This window comes from Hemiscyllium ocellatum, chromosome 7 (assembly GCF_020745735.1).
Source record: "Hemiscyllium ocellatum isolate sHemOce1 chromosome 7, sHemOce1.pat.X.cur, whole genome shotgun sequence".
Classification (NCBI taxonomy): Eukaryota; Metazoa; Chordata; class Chondrichthyes; order Orectolobiformes; family Hemiscylliidae; genus Hemiscyllium; species Hemiscyllium ocellatum.
Window position 1 is genome coordinate 62,765,539 of NC_083407.1, and position 17,493 is coordinate 62,783,031.

At 41.5% G+C, this 17,493-nt stretch overlaps 1 protein-coding gene across 1 annotated transcript in view; it reads right to left on the reverse strand.

Moving 5' to 3' along the window:
• The window catches only part of myo3b (myosin IIIB), a 568,489-nt gene that overhangs the window by 322,856 nt on the left and 228,140 nt on the right, over nucleotides 1-17,493 (reverse strand). Inside the window, exons 18-20 of the mRNA XM_060827913.1 lie at nucleotides 14,803-15,013; nucleotides 12,816-12,963; nucleotides 3,976-4,129 (exon numbers count right to left, since the gene is read on the reverse strand). Of these exons, the coding sequence (XP_060683896.1) occupies nucleotides 3,976-4,129; nucleotides 12,816-12,963; nucleotides 14,803-15,013 (513 nt within the window). The remainder of the gene's footprint in view (nucleotides 1-3,975; nucleotides 4,130-12,815; nucleotides 12,964-14,802; nucleotides 15,014-17,493) is intronic.

The following is a 17,493-nucleotide window of genomic DNA, read 5'->3' on the forward strand; positions in this document are numbered from 1 at the left end:
GTGCAGGTGAATTTGTGGTAGATATGGAAGGATCCCTTGGGGCCTTGGAGGGAAGTAAGGGGGGAGGTGTGGGCGCAAGTTTTGCATTTCTTGCGGTTGCAGGGGAAGGTGCCGGGTGTGGAGGTTGGGTTGGTGGGGGGTGTGGACCTGACGAGGGAGTCACGGAGGGAGTGGTCTTTTCGAAACGCTGATAGGGGAGGGGTGGGAAATATATCTCTGGTAGTGGGGTCCGTTTGGAGGTGGCGGAAATGACGACGGATGATACGATGTATATGGAGGTTGGTGGGGTGGTAGGTGAGGACCAGTGGAGTTCTGTCCTGGTGGCGATTGGAGGGGTGGGCTCAAGGGCAGAGGAGTGGGAAGTGGAGGAGATGCGGTAGAGGGCATCATCGATCACGTCTGGGGGAAATTGCGGTCTTTGAAGAAGGAGACCATCTGGGTTCGGTATTGGAACTGGTTCTCCTGGGAACAGATGCGGCGGAGACGAAGGAATTGGGAGTATGGGATGGCGTTTTTACAGGGTGCAGGGTGGGAGGAGGTGTAGTCTAGGTAGCTCTGGGAGTTGGTCGGCTTATAGGAAATGTCCGTGTTGATTCGGTCGCCCGAGATAGAAATGGAAAGGTCTAGGAAGGGGAGGGAGGAGTCTGAGACGGTCCAGGTAAATTTGAGAGGGGTGGAAGGTGTCAATAAAGTGGATGAACTGTTCAACCTCCTCGTGGGAGCACGAGGTAGCGCCGATACAGTCATCGACGTAGCAGAGGAAAAGGTGGGGTGTGGTGCCAGTGTAGCTGCGGAAGATGGACTGTTCCAAATATCCTACGAAGAGGCAGGCATTGAGCTGGTGCCCATGCGGGTGCCCATGGCTACTCCTTTGGTTTGGAGGAAGTGGGAGGATTGGAAAGAGAAGTTGTTCAGGGTGAGGACAGTTCAGTCAGTCAAAGGAGGGTGTCAGTGGAAGGGTACTGGTTGGTATGGCGGGAAAGGAAGAAGCGGAGGGCTTTGAGTCCTTCGTGATGGGGGATGGAGGTGTACAGGGACTGGATGTCCATGGTGAAGATAAGGCGTGGGGGACCGGGAAAGCGAAAATCATGGAGGAGGTGGAGGGCGTGTGTGGTGTCCCGAACGTAGATGGGGAGTTCTTGGACTAAAGGGGACAGGACCATGTCGAGGTATGCAGAGATGAGTTCTGTGGGGCAGGAGCAGGCTGAGACAATGAGACACCCTCACCTTGACCTCCTTCCACCCATCACATTTCCAACGTCCCTCCCCCAAGTCCCTCCTCCCTACCTTTTATCTTAGCCAGTTGGACACACTTTCCTCATTCCTGAAGAAGAGCTCATGCCCGAAACGTCGATTCTCCTGCTTCTTGGATGCTGCCTGACCTGCTACGCTTTTCCAGCAACACATTTTCAATTCATTCTACTTCCCTACTAATGGGATTAGTCGAACACTGGTCCCAGCACAGTTCAGTGCAGGCCGTCCCAATAGCACAGTTCTGACTTGTCCTAGTATTGACACAAATGCTCCATAAACCAAAACAGACTCCTCCACACCATTCCTTGTGTCACATATGCATTTCACTAATCTTTAGTCCTTTGTCAATATGGACGTGGCTCAGCTAGTGATCCAGACATTATTATCTTTAAGGATCTGCTCGTCAATTAGATGCCTAGCTTCTCATACGATCTGAGCATAATCACTTTCATAGTCCTACCTACGCTATTGGTTAAAAGAAAAATTATTTACCATGGTGATTCACCTGGACACCCTGATTTCAACTTTGGGCAGGCTTTGTATGGTAAGTAGTACTGTGTGCTAGAAATTCATTTGGAAATGAGGTCTGGACTATTTCAACTACTAGCCAACTTGATCACAGTATGGCTCTTGAGCTCAGAATGTGACCCCTTTATCAACAGTGCACTATGATTCTCATATACTCAATATGTTGCCCTGCTGCAAAACACCAAACCTACTCCAGTCCCATGACCTCTACCAACAAAGACAACAGCAGCAATATCTTGGGATTCTGACTTCGACACATATCTCCTGTGCTTCACCATTACTGGGTCAAAGTCCTAAAATTCCCTACCTAAGGCTGTCATGGAAGAAACATTATCATCATCGTAAGGCCTACTATAGAGAAGAAGGCAGCCACCCCATTCTAAAGCCAATTAAACACAGGCATTAAATGCCACTTTTTCAGAGTTATTTTTGTCATTTATATAAATTATCTGGATGTGAACATAGGAGGTATAGTTAGTTAAGTTTGCAGATCACACCTAAATTGGAGGTGTAGTGGACAGTGAAGAAGGTTTGTAGTATTGTGGGGAATATTTAACATTGCATGATGGGAAAAAGATGGCCAACTCTTAAACAGGACTGTGACAAAAGGTCAAAGACAGCTTTCAGGTCCAGGCTGAATGTAAACAAATTCTACAAGCTTGATAAAACTTCAGCAATGTTCTTCATGGCTCCTTGTATATTTTGAACTGCAGATTTTAGCCTAATCAAAACATCCGTACAACAGAAAAATAGTTATGGAATGACGCAAATGATTAGTGTTTTGAAAAATTAATAAGGCAAAGATTCAGTGCTACAGATGATGTACCTTTCATGATAATCTGTAATTTCTCAGCATATTTTAAAGTATATAATGCCACCCTTTTCTTTGCACTTGGAGAGTGCTGAGATCCTTTGTTTTCTCCCTCTCTTTCTCCCTCTACATGTAATATTTCTTTAATAAAGGCCGAACGTTTTTCAGTCCAAAGTTGTTTTTGAATCTTTCTCTAAGTGTTAAGTTGCTCTCACAGACCTCTGCTAATTAAAATCCGATTCGACAGGTTACCTCAGAGTATAACGGAATCTTGATCAGATGAGCCAATGGGCCAAGGAGTGACAGGTGGAGTTTAATTTCGATAAATGTGATGTGCTGCATTTTGAAAGGGCAAATCAGAGCAGGATTTATACATGTAATAGTAAGATCCTGGGGAGTGTTGCTGAACAAAGAAACCTTGAAGGGCGGGTTCATAGTTCCTTGAAAGTAGAGTCACAGTTAGATATGACAGTGAAGAAGGCATTTAGTATGCATTCCTTTATTGGTCAGAACATTGAGCATTAGATTGGGAGGTCATGTTGCATCTGTACAGGACATTGGTTAGGCCACTTTTGGAATACTGCATGCAATTCTGGTCTCTGTCCAACAGGAATGATGTTGTGAAACTTGAAAGTGTTCAGAAAAGACTTACAAGGATATTACCAGGGTTAGAGAGTCTGAGCTATAGGGAGATGTTGAATAGGCTGGGGCTGTTTTCCCTGGAGCATCGGAGGCTGAGGGGTGACCTTATAGAGATTTATAAAATCATGAGAGAAATGCGCAGGGTAAATAGACAAGGTCTTTTCCCTGGGGTGGGGGATATCAAAACTAGAGGGCATGGGTTTAAGGTGAGAGGGGAAAAATTTAAAAGGGACCTAAGAGATAACTTTTTCACGCAAAGGGTGGTGCATGTCTGGAATGAGCTGGCAGAGGCTGGTACACTACCTTTAAAAGGCATCTGGGTGGGTTTATGAATAGAAGGATTAGAGGGATATGGACCAAGAGCTGGCAAATGGGGCTAGATTAATTTAGGATATCTGGTCGGCATGGACGGGTTGGACTGAAGGGTCTGTTTCTGTGCTGAATATCTCTATGACTCTATGTAAACCATGAAGACATAAATATCAGGGGCAGAGCCTTCAACTTTCTAAATTACATCCTTTTGACCATCTTCCCTAAACATTTTTGCATATGCACAATATTTTCAATCTTTAGAAACCTCATAGAACACTATTCCTTTAGGGTTTTTTTGTTCATCTCTTGATCTTTTCCTTCCCAATGTGGCAACCACCTTAGCAATGATAAGGTTTGTGATATATATTGGAACATTTGTGGTGTGGAGGGTTATGTATAAATATAAGTTGTTCCATTGTTATTCTTACCGACAAGTGTCTGGTCAGATGCTTTAGGAAAACGGCTTTCTTCATCAAGCAGAGACAATAAGCCCATTGGTTTCTGAAGAAACATATCCAGTATTGGCCGATTATCCTGATATTCAACAAGTGTGGCATCAATTCCCTCAGTTTGGTATTCAATCTACAAGTGATCATAAGCAAAACCTCATGAGTTACAAACATAAAACAAACATAGCTGTGATTGGTGTTTTTCAAAGTTGAAACAGTACCTGGTCTTTAAACGCACTCTTTTTTTGTTGCAGGACAATATTGTAAAACCAGATATTAACAACTCTGACACAAACCTGACTAAATTATGCAAGGAAATATTATCTATAAAGGGAAAGATAATCAGATTAAGTGTTATTTTATTGTTGCAAATTTTACTGTGTACCACAGAATGTTCAATTTCAATCACTTAATTGCGCCATAATCATTATTTTGCTATTGTTAATTGTAGATAAATTGCATTTTAATTGTATGAAGATGATGGACAATAACTGCTGATGAATAAAAATACTGAGAATTAGACACAGACTGAAATTCTGGTTATTTCATTAGACGGCATTTTCTTTTAAGGTGCAACTCTAATCCAGAATGTGTAAAGATTGTCCCCAGTGCTATTCTTTAGCAAATGGCTTTATTGAATGTAACACCTGACAAAATTGGGAGAGCTGTATCAAAGACTAATAAAACAATAGCATGACATTATCACACTTACAGAATTTTATCTTTCCGTTAATGTCACAGTCTATTCCATTGTAATCTCTGGGTACAATTGATAGGACAGACCTTAAGCATAAACTAGAAATATAGTGGTCACTTTGGGGCATACAGTTTAAAGGGACAAGCCTTTAAAACTGGGATGAGGAAGAATTTCCGAGCCAGAGGATGGTGTATCTATGGAACTCATTGCCACAGAAGGCCACGGAGGCCAGGTCATTAAGTGTAATTAAGACAGAGATAGATAGGTTCTTGATTTGTAAAGGGATCAAAGATTACAGGAAGAAGGCAGGGGAATGACATTGAGAAACAAAAATTGAATGGTGGAACAAAAATGATAGGCCAAATGGCCTAAATCTGGTCTTTAATCTTATGGTCTTATGGTCTCTTATGGGGTGGTCTGAATATCCATAACTTACATTCCCGTCCTCAATATTTCATGGCTAATGTCAAACATGGGGATGGAAACCTACTACAAGGATAGCAAGGGCACAATATGTAATCTGGCTTAAAATTCCTTTAACAAGGGGGATTCACTAGCACAGGTATTGACTAAGTTGGCTGAGTCTTGAAGGACATATCTGCCAGACTGAATCTGCAGTAAGTGGTGATAGAACCAACAAAATGGAACAACCCATTTGATTTTGCCCTCACCAAAGTGCTTTCCACAGATGTGCCTGTCTCTGATACTACTGACAGGAGTGACTGCTGTACAGTCTTTTATATTGAGGCTACCCTCCATTATGTTTATGGCATGATTGTGCTCATCAGGATAGATTCAGAATACATTTGTAGTACAAAACTGGGCACCCATAAGGACCATCAACAGCTGTGCTGAATTCAACCTTAATCTGTAATCTCATGGACCAGTACGCTATTCACTATTTTACTGAAATCAAATCAGCGGATCAATCTTGGTTCAATGAACATGTGAAAAGAAGCTCCAGACATATCTAAAATGTCTGGTGAGACTACAGCAAAGAATTGCATGCGCACTAAAAATGAAAGCAGTATTCGAAAGGTAGTGTTAAGCAATTCCATAACCAATGAGTCAGATCAAAGCTCAGCAGATTTCCAAAGCAAGTCATGAATGAAACCAGTAATGGGAGGAGTCGGGCCACAAAAAGCCCCATTCTCAATGGCAGAGCTGAGACCATCAGTGCAAAATCAAGGTTGTGTATCTACCATCACCTTCAGCCAAAAGTGCCAGAGTCTGATTCATTACAACCTCTTCCTGAGGTCCTCAAATAACTTCCCCAGGTCTTAGCCAATTCAATTCATTTCACTTGATATTAAGAAAGGCTGAACTCACTGTATACAAAGACTGTGGGCTCCAACAATATCCCCCCTGAAATACTAAGAACTTGTGGTCCAGAACTAGCCATGGCCCTAACCAAGTTATTCTAGTACAGCTACCACAGTGGCATCTATCTGCTCACTGATGTTCAGTAAGATTTTCCCAAAGCGACGCAGTTCAAGCTCTCATTGCAGCCTTGCTTCAAACTTGGGAAAAGAAAGAGCAGAATTTGAAAGGTAAGCTGATCTTTACTGCCCTTACATCAAGGCAATTCGACTGAGTGTGACGTCAAGAAGCTCTAGTAAGATTAAAGTTGATGGAATTCAAGGAAAAACTCTCCTTGGAGTCAAACATACCACAAATGTAAAGGGATGTGGTCACTGGAGGCCAATCATCTCAACCATATAACTTCACGACTTCCTACAGGTCATGTCCCAAGTCCAAACACCACAAACAGTGACATTCCACAGAAGAGGAAATTGTTGCTTATGATTTGAGAGTCTAGTACTATTCTCAACTCCTCAGGTAGTGAGGCAGCTCATGTTCATACTCAACAGAACCTAAACAACCTTTGGGGTCTGTGCTGATAAGTGTCAAGTAAATATTTATGTCAAGAGTGTGGTGCTGGAAAAGCACAGCAGGTCAGGCAGCATCCGAGAAGCATGAAAATTGATGTTTCCGGCAAAAGCCCTTCATCAGGAATGAGGCTAGGAGCCTTGAGGGTGGAGAGATAAATGGGAGGGGGTGGGGCTATGGGGAAGGTAGCTGAGAGTGTGATAGGTGGATGGAAGTGGAGGTAATGGTGATAGGGAGGAATGGATAGGTGGGAAGGAAGATGGACAGGTAGGACAGGTCATGAGGGCGGTGCTAAGCTGGAAGGGAACTGGGATAAGGTGGTAGGAGGGGAAATGAGGAAACTGGTGAAATCAACATCGATGCCATGGAATTAAAGGTTCCTGAGGCGGAAGATGAGGTGTTCTTCCTCCAGGCGTCAGATGATAAGGGAGCGGCAATGGAGGAGGCCCAGGACCTGCATGTCCTTGGCAGAGTGGGAGGGGGAATTAAAATGTTCAGCCACTGAAATGGTCTGGGTGAATTTAAGGTCAGGGATGAAATTGCTGGTGAAGTTAATGAACTGTTCAACCTCCTCATGTGACCATGAGGTGACACAAATGCAGTCATCAATGTAGCAGAGGAAAAGGTAGGGAGTGGTGCCGGTGTAACTACAGAAGGTAGACTGTTCCACGTAGCTGACAAACAGACAGGCATAGCTGGGGCCCATGCGGATGCCCATAGCTACCCCTTTCATCTGGAGGAAGTGGAAGGATTCAAAGGAGGAATTATTGAGGGTGAAGACCAGTTCAGCCAAACGAATCAGAGTGTCAGTGGAAGGGTACTGGTGGGAACATTGGGAGAGGGAGAAATGGATGGTTTGGAATCCCTGGTCATTGTGGATGGAGGTGTATAGGGGTTGGATGTCCATGATGAAGATGAAGTGTTGAGGGCCAAGGAAACAAAAATCTTGGAGGGTGTGGAGAGCGTGGGTGGTGTCCTGAACGTATGTGTGGAGTTGCTGGAACAGGAGAATAGGACAGTATCGAGGTATGTGGAGATGAATTCGGTGGGGCAGGATTAGGCTGAGACGATGGGTTAGCCGAGTTAGTCAGGCTCGTGGATCTTGGGTGGGAGGTAGAACCGGGCAGGGCAGGGTTCCTGAACTAGGAGGTTGGAAGATATGGGTGGCAGATCCCCTGAGGTGATGAGGTTGTGTACAGTTTGGGAGATGATGGTTTGCTGATGGAAGGTGAGGTCATGGTCAAGAGGGCGGTAGGAGGAGGTGTCTTTAAGCTGGCACCTGGCATCAGCGGTGTAGAGGTCAGTGTACCTAATATTTGTGTCAGACTAGTGGCACGTCATGACTATCTTCAGAAATAGAAAATCTTACGACTTACATTCATAGAGTCATACAGTCATAGAGATGTACAGCATGGAAATAGACCCTTCGGTCCAACCCGTCCCTGCCGACCAAATATCCCAATCCAACACCTGCCAGCACCCAGCCCATATCCCTCCAAACCCTTCCTATTCATACACCCATCCAAATGCCTCTTAAATGTAATTAGATTAGATTAGATTACTTACAGTGTGGAAACAGGCCCTTCGGCCCAACAAGTCCACACCGACCCGCCGAAGCGCAACCCACCCATACCCCTACATATACCCCTTACCTAACACTAGTGGCAATTTAGCATGGCCAATTCACCTGACCCGCACATCTTTGTGACTGTGGGAGGAAACCGGAGCACCCGGAGGAAACCCACGCAGACACGGGGAGAATGTGCAAACTCCACACAGTCAGTCGCCTGAGGCGGGAATTGAACCCAGGTCCCTGGCGCTGTGAGGCAGCAGTGCTAACCACTGTGCCACCGTGCTGCCCCAATGTTGCAATTGTACCAGCCTCAACCATGTCCTCTGGCAGCTCATTCCATCCTCTGCGTGAAAAAGTTGCCTCTTAGGTCCCTTTTCTATCTTTCTCGTCTCACCCTAAACCTATGCCCTCTAGTTCTGGACTCCCCAACCCTAGGAAAAAGACTTTGCCTACTTACCCTATCCATGCCCCTCATAATTTCGTAAATCTCTCTAAAATCACCCCTCAGCCTCCCACACTCCAGGGAAAATAGCCCCAGCCTGTTCAACCTCTCCCTATAGTCAAATCCTCCAGCCCTGGCAACATCCTTGTAAATCTTTTCTGAACTCTTTCAAGTTTCACAACATCTTTCTGATAGGAAGGAGACCAGAACTGCATGCAATATTCCAACAGTGGCCTAATCAATGTCCTGTACATGACCTCCCAATACCTTAACTCAATACTCTGTCCAAAAAAGGAAAGCATACCAAACGCCTTCTTCACTATCTTATCTACCTGCAACTCCACTTTCAAGGAGTTATGAACCTGCAATCCAAGGTCTCTTTGTTCAGCAACATTCCCTGGGACCTTACCATTAAGTGTATAAGTCCTGCTAAGATTTGCTTTCCCAAAATACAGCACCTCGCATTTATCTGAATTAAACTCCATCTGCCACTTCTCAGCCCGTTGACCCAACGGATCAAGATCCTGTTGTAATCTGAGGTAACCCTATTTGCTGTTCATTACACCTCCAATTTTGGTGTCATCTGCAAACTTACTAACTGTACCTCTTATGCTCACATCCAAATCATTTATGTAAATGACAAAAAGTAGAGGACCCAGCACCGATTGCTATTGCTAGTTCACTCAATAACGTGGTAGGGATACCTTTGACTAGAAACTTAAGTGTTCTGCAATTAACCTGGAGTGATCTGAGAGATGCTATGGATTCAGGAGCAAGCCAGAGACTGGGAACTTTACAACAAATAACTCACCTTCTCAGTACCTAAATTTGTCCACTATCAACAAGATATAAGTTTGGGAATGTAAAGGAATACCCACATGAATCTTGGTGATGCAGTTAAAGGACGTTGATGGGTATTTTCCAGTTATCAGATATGACTGCCTGGAAATAAAAGGCAGGAGTATATTGAGGTCTTCCACACTTGCCATAGACCATCCTGTAGAGGATTACCTACATCCCTCTCTGCCTCACCGTATCATGGCAGTCCGACTATTTTGCACACTTCTGATTTTTTAAAATAGTGTTGAAAGGACATCTCCATATTGAAAGTGTTATCAGAAACTCAGATTTAAGTGCAACCTGACCACTCTCAAGGAGGAGCCTGTTGGAGAGATAGAAAAAAAAGAACGAGGGAAAATTAACCTGAGAATGAGAGTTTTAATTTTGAAACAGTGCAAGTCTGATGGGATAACCAGAATTCGGTGCATGATAGGATAAAGAGAGCAGACATTTGAATAAGTTTAAGTTTATGGAGGGTGGAGTGGGAGAATCTAGTCATATGAAAATCAGATATGTTTATACTGCTGGTGTCAACTAAATAACTGAGCTTCAGTGATAGTGCACTGAGACGGGGCAGAGGGAAGAAATTTGTGGTGATTAAATTAAATTGTGGAGAGGATAGGAAATATAAATGTTTGCTCATGGGCTAAGAATATAAGGAGTGTGTTTCATCCTGAGACATTTATCAGAAAAGGGAATGAAGTCAGGGTTAAGAGTATGTAGTTTACTGCAGGGCCAAAGGTGTTATTACTTCCCAATGATCAACTGAAGGAAACTGCATCTTATTCAAGACTGTATATCAACAAGCTATCTGAAAACACAGAGCTAATGGAAGTACAAGGTCAGAATATTCACCAATGATTGCACAACGTTTAGCATCATTCATGTCTCTCACTTCATGATCAAATGCAGAAAAACAATATCCAGGTTTGGGCTGAAAAGCGGCAAGCAACATTTGCACCAGACAAATGCCAGACATCAATACCATGCCATTCCCCAATTAGAAACAATCTAACCACACTATGGCAATCAAGGTCATTATCATCATTAAATCCCTACTATCAACATCCTGGAGGTTACCATTGACCAGAAACTTAACTGGGCTCACCAACTAAATACAGTGGCCAAAGTACATGTTAGAAGCTGGGAATCCTGCAACGAGTAACTCACCTCCTGACTCCCCAAAGCCTGCCCACCATCTATAAGGCATAAGTCAGGAGTACGTTTGAATACTCCCCACTTGCCTGGATGAGTGCAGCTTCAACAATACTCAAGAAGCGTGACACCATGAAGGACAAAACAGTCTGCTTGATTGGCACCATATCCAACTCTTCCACCACCAACTCTTAGTAGCAGCAGTATGTACCATCCAAACAATGCATTGCAGAAATTCACCAGAGATCCTCACACAGCACCTTCCAAACCCATGACCACTACTTTCTAGAAGGATGAGGGCAGCAGATATATGGGAATGCCACCACCTGGAAGTTCCTCTCCAAGCCACTGACTATTTTGACTTGGAACACAGCATCATTCCTTTAGTGTCATTGGGTGAAAACCCTGAAATTCCCTCGAACTGCATTGCGGGTCTAGCGACATCACACAGACTGCAATCACTCAAGGATCTGCTCATCACCACCTTCTCAAAGGCAAACAGGATGGGCAATAAATGCTGGCTGGCCAACCAGTGACACTCACACCCTACAAATGAATTACAAAAAAGAATTAAAATAAATTATGTGAAGGTGGAACTAGGTGTCGTCAGTGTACAAGTGGAATCTGTAGTTGATGCCACATTGGGATGGCATGCTCATGAGTGCAAAGAAAGAACCAAAGCCAAATCCTTAGGGGACTCTACCAGAAATAACGGTGTGGATGGTGTGTTGGAATCCATGGTTTCAAACTTTATATTTTTTGATCCAGATCACAATTAAAAATGGAAACTCATGTTAAAAATCATGATTTGGAGATGGACTGGGATGTACAAAGTTAAAAATCACACAACAGCACGTTATAGTCCAACAGGTTTATTTCGAAGCACTAGCTTTCAGAGTACCGCTCCTTCATCAGGTGGTTGTGGAGTATAAGATTGTAAGACACAGAATTTAAACTTGTGCTATAAATTCTGTGTCTTACAATCTTATACTCCATCTGATGAAGGAGCAGCGCTCTGAAAGCTAGCATTTCCAAATAAACCTGTTTGACTATAACCTGGTGTTGTGTGATTTTTAAATATTAAAAGTGTGATTAGAATCCAATACCCTTGGAGTGGTTTGAATCTGCTTGAGGTCATATAAATGATAAAGAGCTTTCAAAGCTCAGATGAAGTTAATAATTCTAGTGCAGTGCAAGCAGGTTGGAGAAAACAAATAGGGACTAGATCCAAAGGCTGAGAATATGTAAAGATCCAGACGCTGCAGGTGGTTCTGTTACTCAAAGAGATAAAATTTCTGAATCTACTCCATCCAGATCATCATTAGCAGAGCTGAGAAGGTTCTCCTGATGTGTGACATGTAGCCATACTGGTAGAGCTCAGAGTTATGTGCTGCCTCAAGCTGGGAATCAAGAATAATCCTAGAAGTTGAAGCATTGAAATTCCTTATGAGGAAGACAAAGTTTTGAAGCCCTTTAAGACTGGGATTGATGACATGTATACTGATTATGCTGTTGAGCGAATTCAAAAGCTCTGTCTTAGTTGATCTGCCATTTAATGTATTATTTATAGTTTATAGTCAATGACAGTTTGGCCGTGATTTCTGATTTTAAAATATATTGATTTTCGAATTGTGTGGTTTCATTCCTCCAGTAAAGAACTGGGATCTTGGATTCCTTTTGTAAAACAAAAATGTCTGGAATCATAACAGTGGGGAAAAATATCCAAAGTAGAACAATTGGCTACAATTGGAAAGTTAAGAGTAGAGTCAAGTAAGGGGATTCAGCAAAGTGGACAACGAAGGAAAGGCTATGAAAGAAGGTGGTGTCTTTGACCACCAAGATTTTGCCACAACAGGACCATGTAACTTTGTAACAGTTTGGTAGTCAGTGAGTACTACGTTCATTGCCTACCAATGTCCTACCTTACAGGAATGTACCTTACAGAAGTAAGGTAATGAATGCTTAAGGACAAAGACTACTACATTGCACTCTTTCATGGCTCATGGTATCCTCTGCAAGCCGACCATACATAAACTGCTCAGATACAATCAGAACCAAGGGATCACTAAGAAATACTATATTGTTGAAGCAAACTTTCAGGTGGCTGGATAGGTGTGGGGACCTTTTATAAAACATCCAGAGGTACATACAAAAGTAAAAGGAAAAGAAACATCTAATGCTGTCGCTTTGTAGACTTTTGACCAACTTCTAACTGAACCTACCTGTTCAAGAGCAAAGATGTGCTGATTGAAGTAAAATTGGATCTGCTCATTGGCAATGTTGATACAGAGTTGTTCAAAAGAGTTCTTCTTGAAGTTCTCAAACCCAAAAATGTCCAGAATCCCAACATTCATTATACTTCCAGTATCACTAATGAAAATTTAAATTAAAAATATTAAGCAAAACTTGAAAGAAAATTATCCAATAAAGATCTTATCATGGATACCAAGGGCCATTGAATAATATTATGTGAAGTTATGCTCCCCCATCACATATCTTAAGATTTTTTTGTGTGAGGCTACAAAATATTCAGTAACATTCTTGTCAAACCATTTGTCTATCTTTAATTAAAAAACTCAGATCTCAGGAAATAAAATCATTGTAGGATTTCTTCAAGAATAACATCGATATAAAATTTGACATCACTCAATAATTTATTAAGATTGATCAACCAGAGTTTATGAGACATTGCAAGTGCCAATTGTAACAACCTTGTGGCTAATTTTGTTTTTTTGTGTGGGAAGGCAATTTGTTTCCATTTAGTTTTCTTCTTTAATAATGCAGCTGTGTTGGAATATGAAGGCATGAATGTGTGAATCAACTTTAGAGTAATAGGAATTGTGAGAGCTATACACAACGTGTTGAACATTTGGAATTATTCAACTTCTCTTGTTTTGATGATTGCAACTGGGTAGCACAACAATACACAGTTCTGAAGAATCTAGTAAGGTGAAACATGACTTTTATTTTCCTTTCCATACTCAGCTGCATCACCATGGAAAGATGCTGAGTGGAAAGGGAAAAGAAAGCTAGGAGCAAAGTTGTTACCAGTCAACATGTAGATGTTTTGTTGCTTGTGGCTCAATCAATCTTAATATAAATTACTGAGTGATGTCAAATTTTATATCAACATTATTTTTGAGGAAATCCAATGCCGATCATGATTTTACTTCCGAGATCTTTTTATCTATTTCTTTTTATTGCAAGTAGTGTAAGATTACCTTTATTTAAACTCCTACATGTTGAAGCAGAAGAATAAATATTTACTTCAGTAATAGATTTTTAAAAATCATGCAAGGAATGTGGCCAGCATTATCTAAGATAGTACATAACACTTTTCTCCAATTGTCCTGGACAAAGTGGTTCAGCTGCTTTCTTGAAACTCTGTAGTCCTTGGAGCATAGGAATATACACAACACTAATAGGAAGACAGTTTCAAGATTTTGACACAGCAACAATGAAGGAAAACGATATAATTTCAAGACAGGATGCTATGGGACCCTTGGAGGGGAATATGCAGGTGACATTCCCATGTATGTGCCACCCTTATTTTTGCAGGTGTTAGGAAGGTGCTGTTGAAGGACAGTTGGTGAATTTCTGCTGTGCATCTTGAACATGGCCTATAATGCTGCAATTGTGCATTTGTGGTGAAGACAGTGAATGTTGAAAGTGGTGAACAGGATGCCAATTAAGTAGACAGCTTTGTCCTGGATGGTGTCAAGTTTCTTGGATGTTGTTGGAGCTGCAACCTTTCAGATAAATGGACAATATCCAATCATGGTCCTGACCCTGCGCTCTGCAGAAAGTGGGTAGACTTTCAGGGAAACAGAAGTTCAGCTATTCAGTGCAGAATTCCTGGCATCTGACATGTTTTTGTACATGATGGGAATATATATCTATGGCGAATCTGGTTCAATTTCTGGTCAATGGACCAGAATCAATGGATGTTGAGTGCAACTAATTTATGCAATATAAATGTCATATTATATATTTTTAGGATTAAAAATGTATGTGTAAATGAGAAAAGGCTTGACAGGCATAAGATGCAATGACAGAATTTTAAGGATTTTTAAAATGTTGCTTGATTTTGAAATCTGACAGCTGTTATGAATAGCTTCTAGGGTATCTCTAAGCAGCGACATTTTCCTGAAACATTTTTCTGTGGTGCCCTTTAGAGTTATTCACAACTTTTATAGTTCATTCACCTACCATACACTTTTATCAGCCTGAAGAAGTGTATTGATGCGATTTACAATCCAGCTGAATAGCCTTCCATACAAAGCCTTTGACATGGCATCTCGAACATCAGAAGCTTCATCTACTGTATTCATTCGAATGATAGTTTCTCCCCGTGTCACAACACAGTGAGAAGTAAGTGCTTCCTGAAACTCTTCAGAACCAATACTAAGCAGAGTTGAAGCTAGAAGAAAGCATTTGTAAAGAATTAACTTTAAGCAATTCATTAACCATAAGAATGTAATAAGTGGGGAGTTGGCAACTATAAAACACACTTTTGTAAAGTAACTAATGCAATTTGAATGAACATGACTGTCTTATAATGGGTTTCAATTTTTAAGTTGGAACTACACCAGCAAAATTGCTGGATGTCTATTCCATTCGCAGTGCTTTTTTGGTAGTCTTTGGTACGATGATTGTTAACATCAATAATCAAAAATTCAAATTAAAACCTACAAAGGTCAATCATCTCCACAGATATGTCTAAGTAAAAATAAGCAGACATACTCTCTCAGTGCCTACGTGGGTTTTCTCTGGGTGCTCCAGTCTCCTCCCACAGTTCAAAGATGTGAAGGTTAGGTGGATTGGCCATGCTAAATTGCCCATAGTGTTAGGTGCATTAGTCAGAGGGAGATGGGTCTGGGTGGGTTACTCTTCGGAGGGTCGGTGTGGACTTGTTGGACTGAAGGGCCTGTTTTCGCATTGTAGGGAATCTAATCATAATCTAATCTAGTCTAATCAAATGTAGCATAGTTGTTTCAATTGTTAACCAGAATCTACCAAATAAGAGAGATCGTAAAATATATATATGTGCCCTTTGACTGCAATCAGCAGGAATGTGGTCAGGATTTCTACCTACACAACACTACTACCACTAACCATCCCACTGGGACTGGGATTTTGACAAGCTGCAGGATGCATACATATTTTATTGAGAGCCTGCTTAAAAGGAACCAGAGTAAAGAGTTTCATTTTGAGGCAGGGCCCAAACTTCCTAATTGAAAATGCTAGAGGGAACTACAGCAGAAACAGATATTCAAAGCTTCTTGCTCCAGCCTGGACACTGCATCTTGGAAAGGATTTGTTGGCCTGTGAAGGAGTGCTTTGCAGTTTTGCCAAAAATTACTATTACTTAATTTCTGGAGGAGAAATTTAGCATATTAGGCTTAATTTTCCTTGAATATAAAAGGCTAAAGTGTAATTTGACAGAGGTTTTTTAGAATTTTCAGAAGAATCAACAGGATAAATAGAAAGAAAGAATCTTTTTTCACCGATAAAGGAACACAAATTTCAAACCACCATTGATCCATAAAGGACAGAACTTCAAAAACATTTCTTCACACAAAAAGGTGTAGAAGTGTGAAGCTCTCTCCCCAAAAAACAACTATGTTCATTTAACAAATAATTCTAAACATGAATGAAGGATCTTGCTGTGTATCGCAATAAGATAAAACTAATGTGGACTCAGAGAGAACACCCATTTCTTGAATAACTTTTTTCTACACATTTCCAACAGAGAAGGCAGAATAAGGGAATGTTTGGCTCTTACAATATATTATACTTAAACTCATTTAAATAAATATAATTTATGCATTAAAATTTAAAATAGTACATGCCCATAATTTCAAAGAAGCCAACAACGGTATCAGAACAGGTAGGGTTGCAACATTATTGTTACTGGGCTGTGACTTGTTCATGTTTCTTCTGTTTTACGATACGTTTTTGGCTTTAGAATGCAATTTGTAGCTTAAGAATTGTAGTTTCAGCTGCAAAAAAATGGGGTAATTACAACGTAAACAGACTGTGAGGTGATTACACCTACAAGGTGAGACAGAAGAGATAGAACAGAGATAGAAAAGCATAATGCCTGATCTAACTGGAAGCAGAAACAGAAGAGGGAACCACAACTTCTAAAGAAGTATAAACCAAACCAATTGTAAGTCTAAATATATATATGAAAAATAAAATCAAAATTTTGACAGACTGAAAAGATTGAGGCTATCGAGAGGAGTGCAAAACCATCCAAGTAGTAGCTGTAACTTAGACACTCTGTGGTTTACAGCTCACTAAAGGTAGCCGAATTCATACAAAATAAACTTCTTCACTTAGAACATGAAATGCGGGTAAAGATTAGGCCCTTCTTTTTACTGAGCCAGAAGGGCTTTGCAGGTTTGCGGAGGTAACACTGAAACATGAATCCACATGCCTCTCCCCTATATCAGGCATCAATCATTTCAACATGGCGGGGATGGTAGGAGTGAACAGGATAGAACTTATTTCCCACATACCCTGTTCTCAAAGGCAGTGGCACATTTGAAAATGCAGTTGACATGACTCAGGAGCAATTTCATCAACCAATTTCTGAAACATGTTTACTAGGCTTTATGCTTGCGAGGAAAATGTCTAAGTCTATTGGAGGTCATTCGACATATCAGGTATCTTTCTGGAAAGTAAAGATATCAATATCCCGTTTTCCGCTTGGGGTCTCTGCAACTTTCAGGACTCAAAATCGAGTTCAATAACTTTGGAGTCTGAGCACCTTCTCTCTCCCATGTCCTTACCCAAACCCCCACACACCAGGCCTTGTCATCATATGAGTTGCCGTCACAACCAACCCATTCTCAATCATAATGTGCACCGTTAGCATCTATTCATTCTCCTAGG